Source organism: Lithobates pipiens, unplaced genomic scaffold, assembly GCF_037356315.1.
Source record: "Lithobates pipiens isolate NorthernLeopardFrog02 unplaced genomic scaffold, aLitPip1_a1.2 Scaffold_13, whole genome shotgun sequence".
NCBI classification, from domain to species: domain Eukaryota; kingdom Metazoa; phylum Chordata; class Amphibia; order Anura; family Ranidae; genus Lithobates; species Lithobates pipiens.
Window position 1 is genome coordinate 266,948,360 of NW_027507718.1, and position 22,596 is coordinate 266,970,955.

Below are 22,596 nucleotides of genomic sequence, written 5' to 3' on the forward strand. Positions count from 1 at the left end.
AACGAAGGGATGGACCTCCCTAAAGCTTCCTGCTTTCCCCAAGCGAAGATTAGAGTGCGTGTAAAAAAGGTCAGTACAAGAGTTCAGCTCCCCAGTCCACCGGACTGCCTATCCCGTTGAAGCACCCACCTGGGCGAACGAACGGATGACCCTCTAAAAAACTTCCTGCTTTCCCCAAGCGAAGTTTAGAGTGTATGGACAGTACGAAAATTCAGCTCCCCAGCTGACCGAACTGCCTATCCCGTTGAAGCACCCTCCTGGGCGAACGAACGGATGACCCTCTAAAAACTTCCTGCTTTCCCCAAGCGAAGTTTAGAGTGTATGGTCAGTACGAAAATTCAGCTCCCCAGCTGACCGGACTGCCGAAAGTAGACCGATAGACGATCGGACTGCCGAGTGGGGCCAGAGCTCCGCTCGGATAGCTTCAGTTTCGCCAACTGATTCAGCTAAGGTTCCTTGGCGGTGTCTCCCCACCGGAGGAAACACCATAACTGAGGGACGGAGAGAGGAGGAGGCTTAAATTGTGAAATTGAAGGCGGTGTTTCCTAAGAGGGGAGGAGCCAGTGTCTCTCAAAGGTGGCTGTCCTGAAAGACGAACTTGGGAAAAATGGCATGGTCCCCAAGCATGTGGGTAACAAGCATGGCAAAATAAGAACATTAATCCTCCAAGGAATTTTCTGTATTTTTTACATGGGGTCAGCACTGTGAACAGCTCAAAGCGCGTTTTTTGAACCGTGTTGAATAGTAATCTTTATGAAGCCACAACATTTTTTAGCAATTTTTTTAGCTATGCACAATAAAATGACACCTTTCATTGTTAAAAGCTTTGTAAAATGTATTTTACAAGGAAATTAAATCCAAAAACATCTGAACTGAAAAAAAAATAATGGTTATCGGTAAGAGCAATGCAGTTACAATTGCTTTTTTAAATTGTGTAATACCAACAAAATTATAATTCCATCACCCTTCCAAGCAAAAAAGACAATGTGCCAGGAAAAGTGTGTGTAGCTTCAGTACTGCCAGGAAATCCATCTATAAAAAAAAACGTTACCCACATTTCCAGGCTTCAATATTACATGACTTGAACATTGTATGAGATGAGAAACAGAGCAGATTTTGTGTGCTGTAAAGGAGCAACATCACTGTGCATTCTCCAGCTCTAACATAAGTATAGCGCCATGCAGAATTCCTCCTCTGTCATGTAACTCCCGGGTGATGAGACAGGAGGGCCAGGAATGAACTGCTGAGTGACAGGCTTCTATGACTTAAGAAAGCTGACTTGGGTTCATTTGGTCCTATGAAATGGGAGCATGGAAAGCTCAAGGGCACACATCTTACATCAGGTGAATTCAGATAAGTGGCAGGGGAAATGGAGCAGAAGAGAAATAACTTACAGCGGGATCTTTAGTGCAGCAGGAGAATGGTACTCCACATCGCTCACGACTAGCGTTGGCATCCGTGCAGTTAAAGTAAATATTTAGATTCCAGTCGTCAGCTCCAAATGCACCACAACACTGCCACTGTGGAATACAGATACAGAATGATCAGATATGTAGAACCGCAAAGGAAAAGAGTAATACAACAAATAGGCAGCAGGATCCCAGCAAATATTAGTGAAAGGGAGCGGTCCTACACTTTTCTGGTGATTACCAAATTTCTATAAGAACCCTGGAACTCAATTCCATTCTTCAGATACAGTCCCTCTTAAAGTAAGGGTGAATTTGATAGTGTACATTAAAAGGTTCAAACAGTCAAAAGTTTTAGACCACCCCTATTTTATTGAAACTTATGCAGTTTAATGTTTCACTGTACCATGAAAAAAAAAGTATAGAACAAATAAGTAAGGTAACACCTGTGTATACATCGCATACTAGCACATTATGAAATACTTACCTTGGAACAAAACCTTCTAGTGGCACGCTGTCGCCGCTAAGAGCCTTTCTTCTGGGTTTTGCAAGCTCCGGCTTTGTGATTGGCTGGAGCTGTGATGGGCGCGGGAGCGCGCAGTTCTGGCAAGGTATGCTGAGGTCGACACAGTGGTGTAGTGGGTAGCACTGTCACCTAGCAGTAAAAAGGGTCGCTGTTTCTAATCCCAACCATGACCTGCCTGGAGTTTGCATGTCTGTGCCTGTGTGGGTTTCCTCTGGGTACTCCGGTTTCCTCCGACACTCCAAAGACATGCTGGTAGGTTAATTGGCTTCTGTCCAAAAACTGGTCCTAGTGTATGAATGTGGGTTGGGGACCTTGGATTGTGGGCTCCTTGAGGGTAGGGACTGATGTGAGTGTGCGATGTATGTGTAAATTGATGGTGCTATATGGGTACCTTAACCACTTCAGCCCCGGACCATTTTGCTGGTCAAAGACCAGACCACTTTTTGCGATTCGGCACTGCGTCGCTTTAACTGACAATTGCGCGGTCATGCGACGTGGCTCTCAAACAAAATTGACGTCCTTTTTTTCCCACAAATAGAGCTTTGTTTTGGTGGTATTTGATCACCCCTGCGGTTTTTATTTTTTGCGCTATAAACAAAAATAGAGCGACAATTTTGAAAAAAACGCATTATTTTCTTACTTTTTGTTATAATAAATATCCCCCAAAAATATATAAAAAAACATTTTTTTCCCCTCAGTTTAGGCCGATACGTATTCTTCTACATATTTTTGGTAAAAAAATCGCAATAAGCGATTATTGATTGGCATCACTGAGAGGCAGCACTGATGGTCACAGAGAAGTTGCGATTATGGTCACAGAGAGGCTGCGATTATGGTCACAGTGAGGCTGCAATTATGGTCACAGTGAGGCAGCATTGATGGGTACAGTGAGGCTGCGATTATGGGCACAGTGAGGCGGCATTGATGGTCACAGAGAGGCTGTGATTATGGTCACAGAGAGGCTGCGATTATGGGCACAGAGAGGCTGCGATTATGGGCACAGAGAGGCTGCGATTATGGGCACAGAGAGGCGGCATTGATGGGCACAGTGAGGCTGTGATTATGGGCACAGTGAGGCTGCCATTATGGGCACAGTGAGGCAGCATTGATGGGCACAGAGAGGCTGTGATTATGGTCACAGAGAGGCCGCCATTATGGGCACAGAGAGGCTGCGATTATGGGCACAGAGAGGCTGCGATTATGGTCGCAAAGAGGCTGCAATTATGGTCACAGTGAGGCTGCAATTATGGTCACAGTGAGGCGGCATTGATGGGCAAAGTGAGGCTGCGATTATATGCACAGTGAGGCTGCAATTATGGTCACAGAGAGGCTGCGATTGTGGGCACAGTGAGGTGGCATTGATGGGCACAGTGCTAGGATGCATTTGATTGGCACTGGTGAGACTGCATTGATCTCTTGCATCATGTCTGCAGTTTCTGACCATCTCTTGTCTTATATCATGTCTGCAGTCTCTGAGGGGAGTTTGCTTAATTAGCAATGGTATTGGTAATATGTAGCAGGAAGGGGGTTAATGCACTGTCACTGATGCGTTAGTACAAATCCCATCATCTGTAGGCACTGTGGCTTTTCACAACGAGGGGGAGGGGGGGCGCCGTTTTTCATCTTCGCCCTGGGCCCTGAATGACCTTGTCCCGGCACTGCCTGGAGGGGACATGTCCTGAAAGTCTCCCCCAATTTCTGCTACACCTCCCTACTCATTACCTGCCCACCAATACACAGACACATTTCCCTCCTCTCCTGTATTATCACCTAATGTGTCTGTGAGCTGCGGGGGCACTACAAGTACCAGCATGCCAGGAGATGGGGCCAGCAGTGTGTTCAATCAGGCTGATTTTTGGGTGAAAAGTGCTGGTGTCTGTATACTGTATGTATACTTTATGTATACTGTGTGTATACTGTATGTACACTGTGTGTATACTGTATGTATATTGTGTGTGTTTGTATACTGTATGTATACTGATTCTGTGTGTATACTGTATGTATACTGTATCTGTATGTGTGTCTACTGTATGTATACTGTGTGTGTGTATACACTGTATGTATAGTTTGTGTGTGTGTGTATGTATATACATATATGTATTTATATACAGTGGTGTGAAAAAGTGTTTGCCCCCTTCCTCATTTCCTGTTCCTTTGCATGTTTGTCACACTTAAGTGTTTCGGAACATCAGACCAATTTAAACAATAGTCGAGGACAACACAAGTAAACACAAAATGCAATTTGTAAATGAAGGTGTTTATTATTAAAGGTGAAAAAAAATCCAAACCATCATGGCCCTGTGTGAAAAAGTGATTGCCCCCCTTGTTAAAACATACTATAACTGTGGTTGTCCACACCTGAGTTCAATTTCTCTAGCCACACCCAGGCCTGATTATTGCCACACCTGTTCACAATCAAGGCATCACTTAAATAGGAGCTGCTTGACACAGTAAGGTCCACCAGAAGATCCTTAAAAGCTACACATCATGCCGAGACCCAAATAAATTCAGGAACAATTGAGAAAGAAAGTAATTGAGATCTATCAGTCTGGAAAGGGTTATAAAGCCATTTCCAAAGCTTTGGGAATCCAGCGAACCACAGTGAGAGCCATTATCCACAAATGGCGAAGACATGGAACAGTGGTGAACCTTCCCAGGAGTGGCCGGCCGCCCAAAATTACCCCAAGAGCGCAGCGACGACTCATCCAAGAGGTCACAAAAGACCCCACAACAACGTCCAAGGAACTGCAGGCCTCACTTGCCTCAGTTAAGGTCAGCGTTCATGCCTCCACCATCAGGAAAAGACTGGGCAAAAATGGCCTGCATGGCAGAGTTCCAAGGAGAAAACCACTGCTGAGCAAAAAGAACATCAAAGCTCGTCTCAATTTCTCCACAACACATCTTGATGATCCCCAAGACTTTTGGGACAACATTCTGTGGACCGATGAGACAAAAGTGGAACTCTTTGGAAGGTGTGTGTCCAAGTATATCTGGCGTAGAAGGAACACTGCATTTCAGAAAAAGAACATTATACCAACAGTAAAATATGGTGGTGGTAGTGTGATGGTCTGGGGCTGTTTTGCTGCTTCAGGACCTGGAAGACTTGCCATGATAAAAGGAACTATGAATTCTGCTGTCTACCAAGAGATCCTGAAGGAGAATGTCCGACCATCTGTTCGTGTACTCAAGCTGAAACGAACTTGGGTTCTGCAGCAGGACAATGATCCTAAACACACCAGCAAGTCCACCACCGAATGGCTGAAGAAAAACAAAATGAAGACTTTGGAGTGGCCTAGCCAAAGTCCTGACCTGAATCCTATTGAGATGTTGTGGTATGACCTTAAAAAGGCAGTCCATGCTCGAAAACCCTCTAATGTAACTGAATTAGGACAATTCTGCAAAGATGAGTGGGCCAAAATTCCTCCAGGATGCTGTAAAATCCTCATTGCACGTTATCGCAAACGCTTGGTTGCAGTTGTTGCTGCTAAGGGTGGCCCAACCAGTTATTAGGTTTAGGGGGCAATCACTTTTTCACACAGGGCCATGATGGTTTGGATTTTTTTTCACCTTTAATAATAAACACCTTCATTTACAAATTGCATTTTGTGTTTACTTGTGTTGTCCTTGACTATTGTTTAAATTGGTTTGATGTTCCGAAACACTTAAGTGTGACAAACATGCAAAGGAACAGGAAATGAGGAAGGGGGCAAACACTTTTTCCCACCACTGTATGTTATTTTTTTTTTCTTTCCATTTCAATGCTGCTGATTTTCTTCAGCTGATTTCTGCCTCTTCTGTCCATGTTTTACTATATGTGTGCGTGTGTATTTATACTGTGCATGCGTGCATCTGTGTGTTTACTGTATGTATACTGTGTGTATGTATACTGTGCATGCGTGTGTGTATACTGTATGATCCATGTGTGCCCACTGCTGCTCAACAGAATTCGATATAACAATCATGTGCCCGTGAAAAATGCACTTGTTGCACTGCAGAGCTTGGCCTTGGATCAGGAGGCAGGGCAGGTCTGGGTGCACACCTGTGCAGAGAAGACATGGCACACGTCAAGCATGGCCTTTATTTACATGCCCCACTGCCCGATCTGAGGCCAACCACAGCAGTTCATTATTCCGCTGGCTCTATGACTCACTTGCGCAGTTCAGAGGCTGCAACAAGTGGATTTCTTTTCTAATTAAAAGCCTTTTCCCGCCAGCTGCCTGCCACACCAAGCACTAAGGTGTAAAGGTGTGTGTAAGGGGACACTGATGGAAGGTGACACTGGGGATATGTAGATTGGCACACTGGGTGGCTCTGCCATAGGGTGGCACACTGGGGGGGTATCTGCTGTAAGGCGGCACAATGGGGGGCTCTGCTGTAAGGGGGCACACTCGGGGGCTCTGCCATAAAGTGGCACTCTGTGGACTGTGATGTATAGGGTGAATGTTGGGACTTGTGTAAGGGATGACTCTTATGTGAGCATGGCACTCATCCTGACTGCTGTACTCTATATGTTGTTTTGCATGTTACTTACTCCTGGTGTGACGGCCATCTATCTGTAAGCCTGGGGGGCCCATTATCTTCTTGAGTTGTCAGTCTGCCCCTGGTACACCCCGTACATTTTTGTAAATATTTTATTATATCTTTTCATGTGATAACACTGAAGAAATGACACTTTGCTACAATGTAAAGTAGTGAGTGTACAGCTTGTATAACCGTAAAGTTGCTGTCCCCTCAAAATAACTCAATACACATCCATTAATATCTAAACCGCTGGCAACACAAGTGAGTACTCCCCTAAGTGAAAATGTCCAAATTGTCCAAAAGTGTCAATATTTTGTGTGGCCACCATTATTTTCAAGCACTACCTTAACCCTCCTATGCATGGAGTTTGTGGATATGGTGATATATGGGGCTCATCCATCAGTGGTTATGTGTCCACATGGATAAGTGTACCCGTATCGCATATCTGAGAAATAGATAATTTCATAGGGCAGAAGATAGATAGCCCATATCTTCAGTAAGACAGTATTTACTAGCATACCTTCTCTTTTTCTGTTAATCAAATTTTTATATGTGGCCAATAGATGGGAGGAGAGACAGATATGCCCCCATCTCTTGATACCAGGTGGTGTTGGTAAGTAGACCTTTAATTTACATATTCTCTAATACAGCCCGGAGCCTTTATATTGAATATAGAAGGAAATTATAACCCTCATATTGTCTATTCGTATATATTGAAGAGAGGTTTTCACCATTTAAACTTGGTAGATGTTAATATTACCACATAGAGATAGAACGCTGATTTTTATATATAATGGCATTGACCTTGTCCTAATAGGTATACCTGTTATGGCCATTTACATACATTTTATGATTTACAATAAAGGTTACGTTTTAGTTAAGTGGCCTTTTGGTGCGTAGGGAAGCGCACCCTCGTCAAGTTCTAGTCTCATTTTGCCACAGTTAAGTGTTATCAATATCACAGGCTTTTGTATATATGTAATTTGATTTTCCTGGGAAAAAGTAAGAATAACTCAGGACTAATGACAGGGGTTGTGGCTGTCATCCATGGCTAATGTAACAATAAAGTTTAATTTTTTTTTTTTTTTTTAAAGTGCAAAAAAAATACAAAAAACAAATAATAATTGGAAAAACCCACCCTCACAAACACCCCAATGTAAAAAGAGCAGCATAGGGCAAAGCATGTGTATGTAAACCTCAATTGCGCCACACATGAGTTATCAATGCAAATATCAGTGAGAGCAAAAATTTTGGGACTGCAAAGGCTTTTAAAGCATCGTTTATGGAGAATTTTGGGTAACATAGTTATTTGCGATTCCACAGGCTTGCACAATTTTAAGATGTGGCACGCCTTGTATCTATTTACTCAATGGAACCGATTGAGAATAATACTATGTTTGTTTTGCAATAGAGCTACACGATTAATCGTTTAAAAAAAATTCGCAATCTCGATTCAACCCCCCTCATGATCTTAATCCAGCATTTCCAACAAGTGCAGAGCTGTTCTCTAATCATTCACAGCTGTCAAAAAATAAATAAAAAGAAACCACCCAGCAAATGTTTATCAACATTGCTCAGTGCTGATATAAAAGAAAACATTGTATCATTTGGTTCTTTTAGATCAAAGGGATGAACTTCAGTCTGCAAATGAGGTCAATTTAACCACTTAAAGAATAAACCTTATTCTGACACTTGTTGCTTACAAGTTAAAGTGGTTGTAAACCCTTACAAACCAGTTTGACCTACAGGTAAGCCTAGATTAGGCTTACCTGTAAGTCCAAGAAATATCTCCTAAACCTATACGGTTTAGGAGATATTTGCCCGAAGACAGGCACCGCTGTCTACGGCGCATGCGCCGTAGACAGCGGCGCGCAGGCGCACTGAGCGCGGCATTTCCAACAATGGAGCTGCCGCACGTGTCGGCTCCCGTGCGCATGCGCAGGAGTGACGTCATCGCGGCTCCGCCGAACGACAGCTGCGAAGCTGCGAGACCCCACCGAAAAGATGGATGCGCCGGACTACAGGGGACAGCGGTGACATCGCTGGCTCCTGTGTCAGGTAAGTGACACATAATGGGCTACTATGCGATGCATAGTAGTCCATTATGCTTTGCCTTTTTTTTTAGCAGAGACTCTAGAGAATAAAATGGTGGTCATTGCAATATTTTACGTCACACCGTATTTGCACAGAGGTCTTTCAAAGGAAAAAATAGACGTCAATGAATTTTTAAAAAAATGAAACGGTAGAGTTAGCCCAATTTTTCTGTATCATGTGAAAAATTATGTTACACCGAGAATCGTGATCTTTATTCTAATCACAAAAATCATTATTCAAATTTTTTCCAGAATCATGCAGCACTTCTGCACTAAAATTCATTTTAGTATATTTTTTCCTGAAAATATGCGTCTGATAATTGTGCAAATATCATGCAACATAGAAAATTGTTACTACCTTAATTTTATTCTGCCGGGTCCCCACTTTTAGTAAAACACATACTTTTGGGGGTTTACAGTACACTGGAACACGCTACACAAAAATGCAACATGTCCTCCTTTTTTCAGTACACACCAACAGTGTATTAGTGAACTGAGACCAAAGGATATGAGGCATTATGTCTTCATTATGTCTTCTTCTTGCATTGGGTCTGTGCTAGGGAACACTGCCTAAAGCAGTCCAACGCTACATGTGTTAACAGCCCCTTAAAAGGTTAGTTCACCTTAACAGTAAAAGTGTAAAGGCGTACCATAACTAAACACCCAGTGGTTTCTCTGTACTAACCTCAGGGCTGGCCAAGTTGCCAGCACCCCCGTAGCTGCTCTAACAGTCTGGGAGTTTGAAATTCCTGCTCTATCTGTTCTTTGTCAGCACTTCTAGGATGGACCAGATAAATTCTTCTTGGTCAGTGCTGTCAATTTAATGGTGCTGACCATTCAGAATCCACCTGGTCCTTCCTGGAAGCATTAACAGAGAAAAGCATTGTCATTTCCTCTAAATGATAATGCTCTTAATTTTTTTATTTTTTTAAATGTTTTTTGTGTTTAGTTGGCTAGCAGGCATGGAGGAGGAGTGAAGAAGTGGGCATTTACCCCTGTGTATATGCCCACATGTATGACTCTATAGTCACATGGGCTGCTCAGATGTAATAAGGAGGAAATGCTCAGCACAGAAACTCCCTGAAAACTGAGCATGTGCAGAGCCGCCTCCACAGCAATGCAAAAATGCCTAGCTGAATTGTGGACATGAACAGAGGGTGGAGATAGAGAGCAGCAGGATCAACTAGGTTTTTTGCAGAATGCAGACAACAAATCTCATAGTGATGTAGTGAGTATGAATATTGTGTAATACTCCACTTATGGATAGTTTTTCGTGTGGGTTTAGTGACATGTTAAGGGGGAAGGGTTGGGGTGGAGGGGGTAAAAACAAAGCTCAACTGCATGTTTTTCTGACCCCCCCCCCCCCTTCCCAACCCAGAGTGTAAACCTTGCCCAAGAAAATATCTATTATTCAAAGCTGCCAGTTGCTTTTGGCATTAGGTTTTGCACACTAGAAACAGGTTTTAAAACAAATTTCTCCTAAATATTTAGCCTGCTGACAAATTAATTTATCTTTGTTTAAACCACAGGAAAAAAAATTGAGAAAATATATTCCATATTGCTTTAGACATTAAAGCTGAATAATTCAATCAGTCATCATTTACAAGCTTATTTATGGCCCTGACAATGGTAGATTGAGATTGAAGGTCCTTGCATGCATTAGACGGTGTGTAATCTTTCTCCCTGACTCAGAAGATATTGTTATATTATATACATGCAAGAAGAACAGTAATTCCCTTTCAAGCGAACAATTTTCAACTGTTGCCTAATAAGATGTGATCAGACCTGATTACCAAATTTTATCTTTGCCAGCACAGTCTAATACAGTACATTGGAGTTATTCAGCAAACTGTGGGACATCTGGAAGGGACAGGATCATATTTATTTATCTGGTCTTATATTATTATTTTTTTTTTTTTATTGCAGGCACTTCTTGTTAATCTTGCATAAAGGGTCTCACTTTACAGCTTTCCTACACAATGGTATATGTAAAATCATTGCTTCTTTCCCTATATACTATAAGTGGTAATGAATGGCTTCAGACTGCGGCCAACTACGGCCCTCCAGTTGTTCAGGAACTACTATTCCCATCATGCCTAGTCATGTCTGTGAATGTCAGCGTTTTACAATGCCTCATGGGATGTGTAATTCCGCAACAGCTGGAGGGTCGTAGTTTAAAGATTCCTGTGCTAGAATATTATGCAGTGCTTTAGAGTACATAGAACAATTTGTACCTGCCCTTGATCCAAAGCAGTTCCCAACCTAAAGCACTACTACAATCATGCACAAAGGAAGCCAGGCAACTCTCCAGTATGTTTTTGGACTGTGCAAGGAAACCATAGCAGACGTGGGGGGGTCACACAAACTCATAGCTCCCAACTGTCCCTGATTTCGAGAGACTGTCCCTGATTTGGAACAATGTCCCTCTGTTTCCCTTTCCTCCTCAATTGTCCCTCATTTTGGTCTGATCTATATAGTTGTATATAAAATGCACTTTTTATCTATCAAAAAGTGTTTTCCAGTGCTAAACCTTTCATCTGATTTATAAATTGCTGCTTTTGTAAATTCCAAAAGCCGATATAAAGGAATTGTAGTGGTAAAAAAAAGCACTTGTGAGTTTAACCAATCTTGTTTTTTTTTGTACAATTCTCCATTAAGGGGGCGTGGCAAGGGGTTTGTCCTATGCCTGCATACTTTTGCTGATAAGTGTCCCTCATTCCCATTTCAAAAAATTGGGAGGTACGCAAACTCCATGCAGTGACCCAAGTAGAATTCCAAAATAGGACGCAGAACTGCAAGGCATGAATGCTCACCATTTACCTAACATGCTGCCCCTACATAATGAATCAGTAAACCAGGCTGGTAAATAAATAAAAAATTGTACATTATGGATAAGTGTAGTTTTAAACAAAGTTTATACACCAGTTGTGCCTACACATTAGAATTCCACGGGGTTCTATGAGGCTTTGTACCTAGGTAGGAGATACTCAGGAGTTGCCATCACAGAGCCCTATAAAAAGCTACTGTTCAAACCCAAAAACCTAATGATTTAGTGATCTATAGGGTGATCTGGGTACATGTTTAGGGGCTTGAGCAATGAATATCCTAGCTGTAGCCTGTTCACTTCTTGCATAACGGGGTACTCATTGGTTTTGGGATCTGTTAAAGGGGTTGAAAAGCTTTGTTTTCTATTTTTAAATAGGTTCCTTTAAGCTAGTGTATTGTTGGTTCACTTACCTTTTCCTTCGATTTCCCTTCTAAATGTTTTTTTTCTTTGTCTGAATTTCTCACTTCCTGTTTCTCCTCAGTAAACTTCACACCATCACCCGAGCGGTGTTTAGTCAGCCAGAACAGCTTACTGAGGAGGAACAGGAAGTGAGAAATTCAGACAAAGAAAAAAAACATTTAGAAGGGAAATCGAAGGAAAAGGTAAGTGAACCAACAATGCACTAGCTTAAAGGAACCTATTTAGAAAATAAAAAACAAAACTTTACAACCCCTTTAAACCCCAGATCTGTTATGTTCACACATCAGATGTACATTGTACCAAGTACTGTAATGTGTTCTTTTATGTCTCGCATCGGTTGTATTATTTGTATGTTACCACTCTGACTCTTCAATAGTGATGGACGAACTTCCGACGGGACGTTTCACGAACGCGGCCGATAGTTCGCGAACCGGAACGTTTGTGGCGGGCCCCATTGACTTCAATGGGAGGCGAACTTCGCAAACCTACAGGTCAAATTTGCAGCCACAAAATAATTAATAGCTGTGCAAACATAGTCCCACCACATGGCCAATGACATAACACATGTATGAGGTGAATCTGGGATCGACAACTACAAGCATTCTTTTTTTATATGGGAAATTGTTCTGACAATTCAGGACTGTGGAGCTCATGAAGGCAATGGAGGAGAGGGAAGGTCAGGGTAGGCAAAGAGGGTGCAGGAGATGATCACCAGCAGCGTGACATACAGCAATGACACCTGCACCGTGATAGAGTCATCTGACAACAGCACCGTGATAGAGAGCACTGACATGAGCAGCGTGACATAAAGCACTAACACCAGCACCGTGATATACAGCACTGACAGCAGCACCGTGATAGAGAGTACTGACATCAGCACTGTGATATACAGCACTGACACCTGCACCGTAAGCAGCCCCAGGATGAAGTCAGCATAGCACATGGATGGTGGGAGCCCCTCATAATGAGCATAGCACAGAGATGGTGGGAACCCCTCAAAATGAGCATAGCACAGGGATGGTGGGAGCCCCGCATAAAAGCAGCCCCAGGAGGATGTCAGCATAGCACAGGGATGGTGGGAGCCCCTCATAATAAGCAGCCCCAGTAGAAATATGATACCGCTCAACCTCTTCAAAGAGGAGGGTACGGGCATATAGTACGGTGTGCTTTTTTTGGACAAGGAAGTGAGCCAAATGAAGAAAGAAGGTCTCTGTGCTCGATTAAAAAAATAGTTTATAGACATACACATGGTCTACCTGTCACGTGTTGAATTCCTCCAAGATCCATGCCTCATTCATTTTTAGAAATGTGAGGTAGTTAACACTGTCGTGAGCTAGGCGAGAACGCTTATCGGTCACGATCCCCCCTGCTGCACTGAACGTCCTTTCGGACAGGACACTGGATGAGGGGCAAGCCAACAGTTCGATTGCAAATTGGGCAAGCTCTGGCCAGAGGTCAAGCCTGCCCACCCAGTAGTCCAGGGGTTCATCACTCCTCAGAGCGTCCACATCGGCCGTTAACCCGATGTAGTCGGACACCTGACGGTCTAGGCGTTCCCTGATGCTGGATCCGGATGACACCTGTCGATGGGTCGGCTGAAAGAATGACCTCATATCCAAAGTCACCAACCCATCTTCAAACCGGCCTCTTCTTGCAGGCGCTGTTGGATTGGTACCCGCAACTCCTTCTCTGGGAGTGGGAATTGCTCCTCTGCCAGCGCACGCAAAAGCAGAATGCAGCATTTCTCGAAGCAAGGCCTAGAAGTGCTCCATTCTGCCAGCCCTCTGTGACGGCGGTAACATTTCCGCCATTTTGTGTTTGTACCGGGGGTCTAAGTACGTTGCCACCCAGTACTGGTCCTTGACCCTTATGCTTTTTATACGGGGGTCCCTATTAAAACACTGGAGCATGAAGGCCCCCATTTGCACTAAAGTGGAAGCGGTGTGGTGGCCTGGCTCCTGCTCATCATCCAGGATAATGTCGTCCTCTTCATTCTCCTCTCCCCATCCACGCACAACAGGGATCCCAGAAAGGTTTAAAGCATGCTCTTCTTGCTCCTCCTCTGACTCCTCTTCAGACTCCTGTTGTTGACTTGTCTCAGATAGAGAAGCCCCCCCTGGGAATTCATCCAGCATTGCGACTTCCTCATCTTCCCGCTCCTGCTCCTCCACAGCTTGATCAATGACACAATGCAATGCACGCTCCATAAAGAAGGCATAAGGTACCATGTCACTGATGACGCCAAGGCTGCGACTGACCAGTTTGGTGATCTCCTCAAATGGGCGCAGAAGTCTGCATGCGTCTTGCATGAGCAGCCACTGGCGCGGTGAAAAAAAACCCAGCTCCCCAGAACCTGTTCTGCCGCAGAGTTCATACAGGTAGACGTTAACTGCACGTTTCTGCTGGAGCAGCCTATCAAGCATATAGAAGGTTGAGTTCCATCGCGTCGGGCAATCGCAAATAAGACGTCTGACTGGCAGATTGTGTCGCCGCTGAATGTCAGCAAGGCGAGCCATAGCCGTGTAAGATCTTCTGAAATGGGCCAAGATTTTCCTTGCCTGCCGCAAGATGTCCTGGACCCCAGGGTATTGGACAAGGAATCGCTGCATGACCAAGTTTAAGACGTGTGCCATGCATGGCACGTGCGTGATTTTGCCCTGTTTCAATGCGCTAAGCAGATTGGCACCGTTGTCACACACCACTTTACCAACTGTCAAATTGAGCGGTGTTAGCCACTGATCTGCCTGTGAACGCAAAATGAAAGGAGTGCCGGGCCAGTGTGGCTCTTTGCTTCCAGGCACAACAGACGCAGCACGGCATGGCAACGTCTCACCTGGCATGTCGAATAGGTTCTGGGGAGCTTGGGCGGCGCAGCGGAAGAGACGCTAGCAGCAGAAAAGGAGGAGTCAGCCGAGGAGGAGAGGGAGGAGGATGGAGTAGGAGGAGGAGGAGAAGAAGAGTCAGGCCTGCATGCAATCCGTGGCGGTAAAACCAAATCTACACGGGTGCCACGGGTTACATGCTTGACGCCCGTCAGAAGGTTCACCCAGTGGGCAGTAAAAGTGATATACCTTCCCTGCCCGTGTTTGCTAGACCACGTGTCTGTGGTCAGATGTATCTTGGCACCGACACTGTGTGCCAGAGATACATTCACTTGCCGCTGAACATGGCCATATAGCTCTGGGATGCCCTTCTCTGAGAAATACTTCCTTCCTGGGACCTTCCATTGTGGTGTTCCAATGGCCACAAATTTGCGAAAGGCCTCCGAGTCCACCAGTTTATATGGCAGTAGTTGGCGGGCTATCAGTTCTGACAAGCCAGCCGTCAACCGTTGGGCAAGAGGGTTATCCGGCGTCATCATTTTTTTACGCTCGAACATTAGGCCCACGGAAGCCTGCCTTTTTGCAGAAAAACGTGAGCTTGGTGTGATGGAAGGTGGAGTGGAGGACAATTGTGAGGAGAGAGGAGAAGGAGAAGTAGAAGACGAGGCTGGACGGTGAGAGCCTGGAGTGTGGCTTTGTGTGTTCCGTTGCTCCCACTCAGCTCGGTGATGGCTGCTCATGTGCCTTCTTAAGGCGGTCGTCCCTAGGTGAGTGTTGGGCTTACCGCGACTAATGCGTTGACTGCAAAGATTGCAGATGGCAACGCTATTGTCAGCAGCGGACATGTTAAAAAAAAGCCCACACTGCGGAGCCATGTGCCGGTGTCCTGGGAGCGCCAGATGTGATCATACATGGTCGATGACTCGCTCCTGATACATTTGCAGTCTGCTTTGTCCCTCCTGTGCAATGTAAGTTATTCCTGCTTCTCCTCCCTATCTGCTGGTCCATATCTCCCTCTGAACTCCCCTTCTCTTCCTCTCTTGTGGGCACCCACGTGACATCACTAGACACGTCATCGTCAACTTCTCCGCCGCTATAAGTAGAGATCTTGGAGTAGGCAGCAACACCGGGGACCAACCTCCTCCTTGGGCTGATCTGGGTACTGTCGTCAGACTGCTGAGTAGCGGTTGTTGCTACCTCCTCTTCCTGATCCAATACCAAGAGTGGCTGCGCATCAGAAATGTCTTGATATGGATCAGAAAATAATTCCTGTGACTCAAGCGGAAGGTATGTGGTGGTGGTGGTGTTGTTGGTGGTAGTGTCTTTGGGGGTGCACATAGCAGAGAGTGAAGAAGAGGGTGCAGATCGAGAGGATGAGGAGGGTGCAGAAGAGTAAGGCCGCGTACACACGCGGGGACTGTTCGCCCAACTTTGTCCGCTGAACAGTGTTTCGGCGGACAGTCCGCTCGTGTGTGGGCTTTCAGCGGACAGTTTCAGCGAACAGTCCGCTGAACAAGGTTTTTCGGAAATTCCGAAAAACTGTCCGCTGAAACTTTGTTTCAGCGAACAGTCCCCTCGTGTGTAGGCTTGTTCGTCAAACTAAGTTCCGCGCATGCTCAGAAAGGATTTACACGCCGAAAGTTATAATGCAGTGTATAGGACGTCGTATTTTTCGTCCCGTCGTACGTGCCGTTCACGTCATCGCGCACGGTTTCAGCAAACTGTTCGTTCGTCGTGTGTGGCCATGTCCGTCCATGCTAATTTTGAGCGGACTGTTTGCCGAAACTGTTTGACAGACAAAGTTGGGCGAACAGTCCCCGCGTGTGTACGCGGCCTAAGACTGAGTGAGCCACTTAACCAAGTCTGGTGCATCCTTTGAAGTAATTGAACGCACCTTCTGCAACTTCCCACTTTGGCTCAAGCCTGTTGCTCCTGCCCTACCCCTACCACCCCTGCGGAAGGGCCTGCCTCTTCCTCTGCCTGTCATTTTTTAAATGACCCTGTGACAAAACTCTCAGTCCCTATACCGATGAAGGACTGCTGCAGTATAGGGCAGCAGTCAGCAGTAGTGCACCTCAACCCTATGTATTGTGGACCTATACCAGTCCTTATAGAATGGCAGACTGTACCTCACTCAACCCTATGTACTGTAGTACCCTATACCTTACCAGTCCTTATAAGGACCTTTGTGGAACAAGTAGGTTGTGTGTGAGTGATTAGCAGACTGTACGTCAGTCCCTATACCGATGAAGGACTGCTGCAGTATAGGGCAGCGGTCAGCAGTAGTGCACCTCAACCCTATGTATTGTGGACCTATACCAGTCCTTATAGAATAGCAGACTGTACCTCACTCAACCCTATGTACTGTAGTACCCTATACCTTACCAGTCCTTATAAGGACTTTTGTGGAACAAGTAGGTTGTGTGTGAGTGATTAGCAGACTGTACGTCAGTCCCTATACCGATGAAGGACTGCTGCAGTATAGGGCAGCGGTCAGCAGTAGTGCATCTCAACCCTATGTATTGTGGACCTATACCAGTCCTTATAGAATAGCAGACTGTACCTCACTCAACCCTATGTACTATAGCACCCTACACCAGATTATTACCTTACCAGTCCTTATAAGGACTTTTGTGGAACAACTAGGTTGTGAATGATTAGCAGACTGCAGCAGAAGGGCAGCAGTCAAGTATAATATTCTTTCTATATTTGGAAGAAAGAATATTATACGTGTACAAGCCTATTACCATACCACTGATACCAGTCCTGAAAAGAACCTTTGTGGACCTAATATAGTAACAGCTACTGATTAAACTGACCCTCACTGCCTCACACACTGCTTCCTGCCTGTCCCTATATAAACTGACAAAACAGAGGCTACTGGAACAATAACTGGAATAGCACTTTTGTGGACCTGATAGTAACAGCTAATGACTAAACTGACTGTCCCTGCAGCACACTCCGTCCTGTCCCTTTCTCTAAACTGACAAAAGACACTCAGGCTGCTGCAACAATCACTAGCACAGCACTGCCTATCCTGAACTACACCTAACACCTATACCAGTCCTGAAAATAACTTTTGTGTACCAAATAGCTAGCGCTTTGGGTCACTGCAATCTCTCCCTGCTCTACACACAAACCTCTCCCTATAGTGACAGAAGAAAGAATGTAAAATGGCCGCCGGATCGGGTCTATTTATAAGTTAGGGGGAATGTCCAAGTGTCCATGTGCTGTAATGTCTCAATTGGTTGTCCTGTACCCCATGATGGATGTGTCATCATAGGTCAAAGTTCTTTTACACAGTGAACACGGAAGTCCGCCGTGCGCCAATAGTCCGCTGAATGGGCGGACCGCGAACAGCCGAAATTCGCCGCGAAACGACCGCCGGGCGAACCGTTCGGCCATCACTACTCTTCAATACCAATAAACAATTTGAACAAGAAAAAGCTACCGCGCAGTTGTGGCCAATACAATAAAAGCAAACCGCAGGAGAATGCAGGCACCATTGCAGGGTAAGAACGCATCTGTGGAGAGGAAGTGGGGGCAAGTTAGCACAGTGGAGCAAAAACAATATAAGTGGATTTTGTTTTAAAGTGCATTTATACTTTAAAATTGATAAATATTGGAAATATTTTAGGAGGGTAAAAGTCTGAATAAGCAGCATTTAAGTGACAAGTCCTGCACTGTTATTGGTCTCAATAAACATTATCATTAGCAGGAATTTAAAGGCGGTGGTAAAAAATGTATGAGAAACAGCATAACTAGCAGATGGAAGTTCAATTTCCTGACAGATAGTGTTTCCAGTTTAAACTGATTAGGCTGAAAATGATTGATGACTGCAAGAAACTACATGAAAAGAGTTAACTCTTAGCTCTTCTACTTAATAGGACAAAATAGTTTTCTTTATCTGTTTCCTTTGTTGCAGATAGCTTTTCCTGCAATCCTAAAACAACCTCTAATTTGATCAAGCATAGTATATATATATTTTTTTTTTTTAACTATCTGGACCAAGTGGACCTTAGTGCAGACAGTCAGAACTGACAATTCGACCTTCACACAGATTATGTGCTTGTGCTGTATAAAGACAAGGCTAAAGCCCCATACACACTATTCGATTTTCTGCAGATTTTTGGCTTCAGATTTACCAAAACCATATAGTGGAAGGTCCTGCCTGATTGCATACAAATTGAACCTCTTAAGCCTTGTACACACGGTCAGATTATTGGACGAATTTTCATCAGTTTTTTGTTTAATGCTAGTCCTAAATCAAAATTGAAGAGGATACTCACCATCAGAAAATTTTCTGACAACAGAATTCAACGTCAGAAGTGACGTAACGTGTTGACTTGTTTTGTATGTGTACTTTAATTTCTGAGCATGCGTAGTCATGATCTTCAGATTTTTTATTTTTTTTGGCAGAAAAACGTACTAATGAAAAGAAAATCGGACGTTGTGGTCACATCAGACAAAAATTTTCAAGCCTGCACATCCAATTTTTGTCTGCCGAAAATTCGTAATCAGCTGTCAGAAGCAGTATATTAACGGTCAGAAAATCGGCAGATCGTTCATCGGACAAAATTTATCTTCAGATTTTCTGACCGTGTGTGGCCTTTAAGGTCTGACCTCATATTATATGGTTTTGGTAAATCTTAAGACAAAAATCTTCAGAAAATATAATAGTGTGTATTGGGCATTAGGCAATGTATTCCAGAAGACTGGTTCATTTTGGTCTTCCTTAACCACTTGCCGACCAGGTACTTACACCCCCTTCCTGCCCAGGCCATTTTTCAGCTTTCAGTGCTGTCGCACTTTGAACGACAATTGTGCGGTCATGCTACACTGTACCCAAACAAATTTTTTATCATTTTCTTCACACAAATAGAGCTTTCTTTTGGTGGTATTTAATCACTGCTGGGTTTTTTATTTTTTACAAAAAAAAGACCAAAAATATTGAAAAAAAAATGTTTTTCTGTCAGTAAATTTTGTAACTGCTGTAAGTAATTTTTCACCTTCACTGAGGTGTGCTGATAAGGCAGGACTGATGGGCACTGGTAGGCTGAACTGGTGGGCATTGATGAAGTGGCACTTATGGGCACTAATGAGGTGGCACTGATGAGGAGGCACTAACATGCCGTACTTATGGGCACTGATATGTAGCACTGATGAGCACTGATAGGCGGCACTGGTGGGCACTGATAGGCAGCACATATAGGTGGTACAGATGGGTACTGATGGGCGACACTGATGAGCACTGATCGACAGCAGTGATGGGCAGTACTGATGGCCAGCACTGACTGACATCGCTAATGGGCACTGATTGGTGACACTTGTGGGCACTGATTTTTGCCACTGGTGGGCACTGTTTGGTGACACTGTATTTATTTCTTGTAATCAGTGCCCTGATTACATCCCTAGATGTCCCCTGTGAGGAGATCCCACTTTTCGACTCTCCTTTCCTCACACTCTGTCAGTGTGAGGCGAGCCGATTAGTGGCATCCCCTTGTTTACATGTGACCAGCTCTTTACACAGATCATTATAGAGGGATATGCTTTATTCATATTTCATGTCTGAGGTTTACAACCACTTAAAACTATGCTGTTTTCTCTTGCCAACGTAGTCATATACAATGGAAGGTCATGGACACCATGAGCAAGTAGGCACAAAGGTGTTTGTGGTAGAGTACTGTGATGGGTGTTCACAGAAAGATGCCAATGATAAGCTGGACTTGATCATGCCCAACTCATCCAAACACTAAAGTGTCTGTTACTTGTGTCACATAGACTTCTATTTTGAAAAGGAATAAGTAGAAGAACCCCTGTGCCACACAGATAACGTTGTTTATTTAAAAGCTAGACATCTGCAATCTGTAGATTAACATTCCCGGGTGGCACAGGTCGTGCAGAAGGAATGTCCATCTATGTTCCACTGCGCACTTGTCACTGAAGCTCCATTACCCACGAACGATCATGCGCAGGTTTTGATCATGTGATCATCATGACAGCTGTGATATGATGATCACATGAGGTTTGTTAATAAGTTCTACCTGCCAATCTGTGTAAACAGAGTAAATAAGTCTGTTTAACCACCTGATTCCACGGGCCTTATTCCTCCCTATCTACGCGAGTCTCCAAGTGTTTTTCCACTTTGACATGTCTTGGTTCCACGCATTATAACTTTTAGTATTAATAGTCTACCCCAACATATTATACATCATTTATTCTCAGGACATATAGGGCCTTATTTGGTAGGACATTTGGATACATATATTTTTATCTTCTTGTTTTATATTAGGAATAAATAGGAAAAAAAATGGAAATATCACATTAGTGTAACTTTTAAGTAATGTAGAAGGTTTGGAGTGAGGAGTCAAATTCACTCCTCCAAGAGTGCTTTAAATCAACTGATATGCTTCATCTGTTCTAGCTTATATTCACTTTTGTTTGGAGATGTTCCTGGTTACAAAAACGATTAAGGTATTCCCAAACCATAACAGAGCTTGAGCTATTTTACAAAGAAGAATGGGCAAAAATGTCACTCGTGATGTGTAAAGCTGGTAGATAAATCCCCAAAAAGACATGCAGCTGTAATCACAGCGAAAGGTGGTTCTACAAAATATTGACTCGGGGGATGAATTTTCTTCACACAAATAGAGCTTTCTTTTGGTGGGATTTAATCACTGCTGGGTTTTTTATTTTTTACAAAAAAAAGACCAACTTTTTTTCTGTCAGCAAATTTAGATATATTAGCATGCAAAAAAATTTAAAAAATCTCATCGTGTGTACCAGGCATTAGCCTCTTAGCCCTTGTACACACGGTCGGAGATTCCGATGGAATGTGTCCTATCAGACTGTTTTGTCTGATATTCCGACTGTGTGTGGCCTGCATCGGACTGTTTCCGTCGGAATATCCGACAAAATGCTCATATCGGACATACTCCGATCATGTGCAGCCTACTCCGACTGACAAAGTGCCACGCATGCTCAGATCAAATTCCTAGACCAAAGCTATTGGCTACTAGCCTGAACGTAGTCCCGTCGTAACGAAATAACGTCATCACGTTATGTAAAATCGGATTTTCCGACAACTTAGTCCGACCGTATGTATGCAACATCACTTCCGGACCTCTTCCGGAATTAATCCGTCGGAATTACTCAGACGGATTTGGTTGTCGAAATCTCCGACCGTGTGTACAAGGGCTTACACTGGCCAGATCCTTTGGGTGTAACCACACTCCCCGACCCACTGAGATATCAATGGGAATAAAGTGCATTCATTCTATCATGTGACCGCCTAATAAATGTATTTTTTAGGTAATTTGCACCCTTTTCTGGGACTTTTAATCTATTGTTGTTAGGTAATTATGGAGATAGAAAAACTGTGTAAGAAAATGGATTTTACATACTGGAATAATGCCACTCAATTATGTCCACAGGTTTATGAAACTGGCCTTGCACTATAAAAATTCAATTTCTTCTCAGATCAATAATTTAGATGATGTAATCACATAGCTGTAAATAAATTACATAACCGTTTAATTATGTATATATACTGCTTGATCTTTATTTTTTAATCTAAGTGCCAAACTGTCTGAAACGCTATAACACACTATTAAAACAATGCTTTCAAATTAGCATTTTGGAATAAATATTTAGGCCGGATTCACACCTATGCAGGTTGCGGTTTGCAATATTCCAGCTGCATTTTGCATTTTCAATACACATTTTTGATCCATTGAAGTCTAAGGAACCAAAAATCTGTAAAAAAAATCCCTGGCCCTTTCCATAAAATACACAGATGTGAACTACATCCATAGGAAACCATGTTAAATTGACTGTAATGTGTTTCTGCAAAACTGAAAATGCACTAAAAAATGCATAGGTGTGAACCAGGTCTAAGGTTTATTATGACCCATGCACAAGTGCAAGTGTGCATGTAGAGGCAGTGCACTTGTATTGCAGGTTTTAGAAAGCAGCCTCAGCC

At 43.7% G+C, this 22,596-nt stretch overlaps 1 protein-coding gene across 1 annotated transcript in view; it reads right to left on the bottom strand.

Moving 5' to 3' along the window:
• Nucleotides 1-22,596, bottom strand: part of TSPAN5 (tetraspanin 5) — a 245,544-nt gene that overhangs the window by 29,528 nt on the left and 193,420 nt on the right. Inside the window, exon 5 of the mRNA XM_077476585.1 lies at nt 1,395-1,520. Coding sequence (XP_077332711.1) covers nt 1,395-1,520 — 126 coding nt within the window. The remainder of the gene's footprint in view (nt 1-1,394; nt 1,521-22,596) is intronic.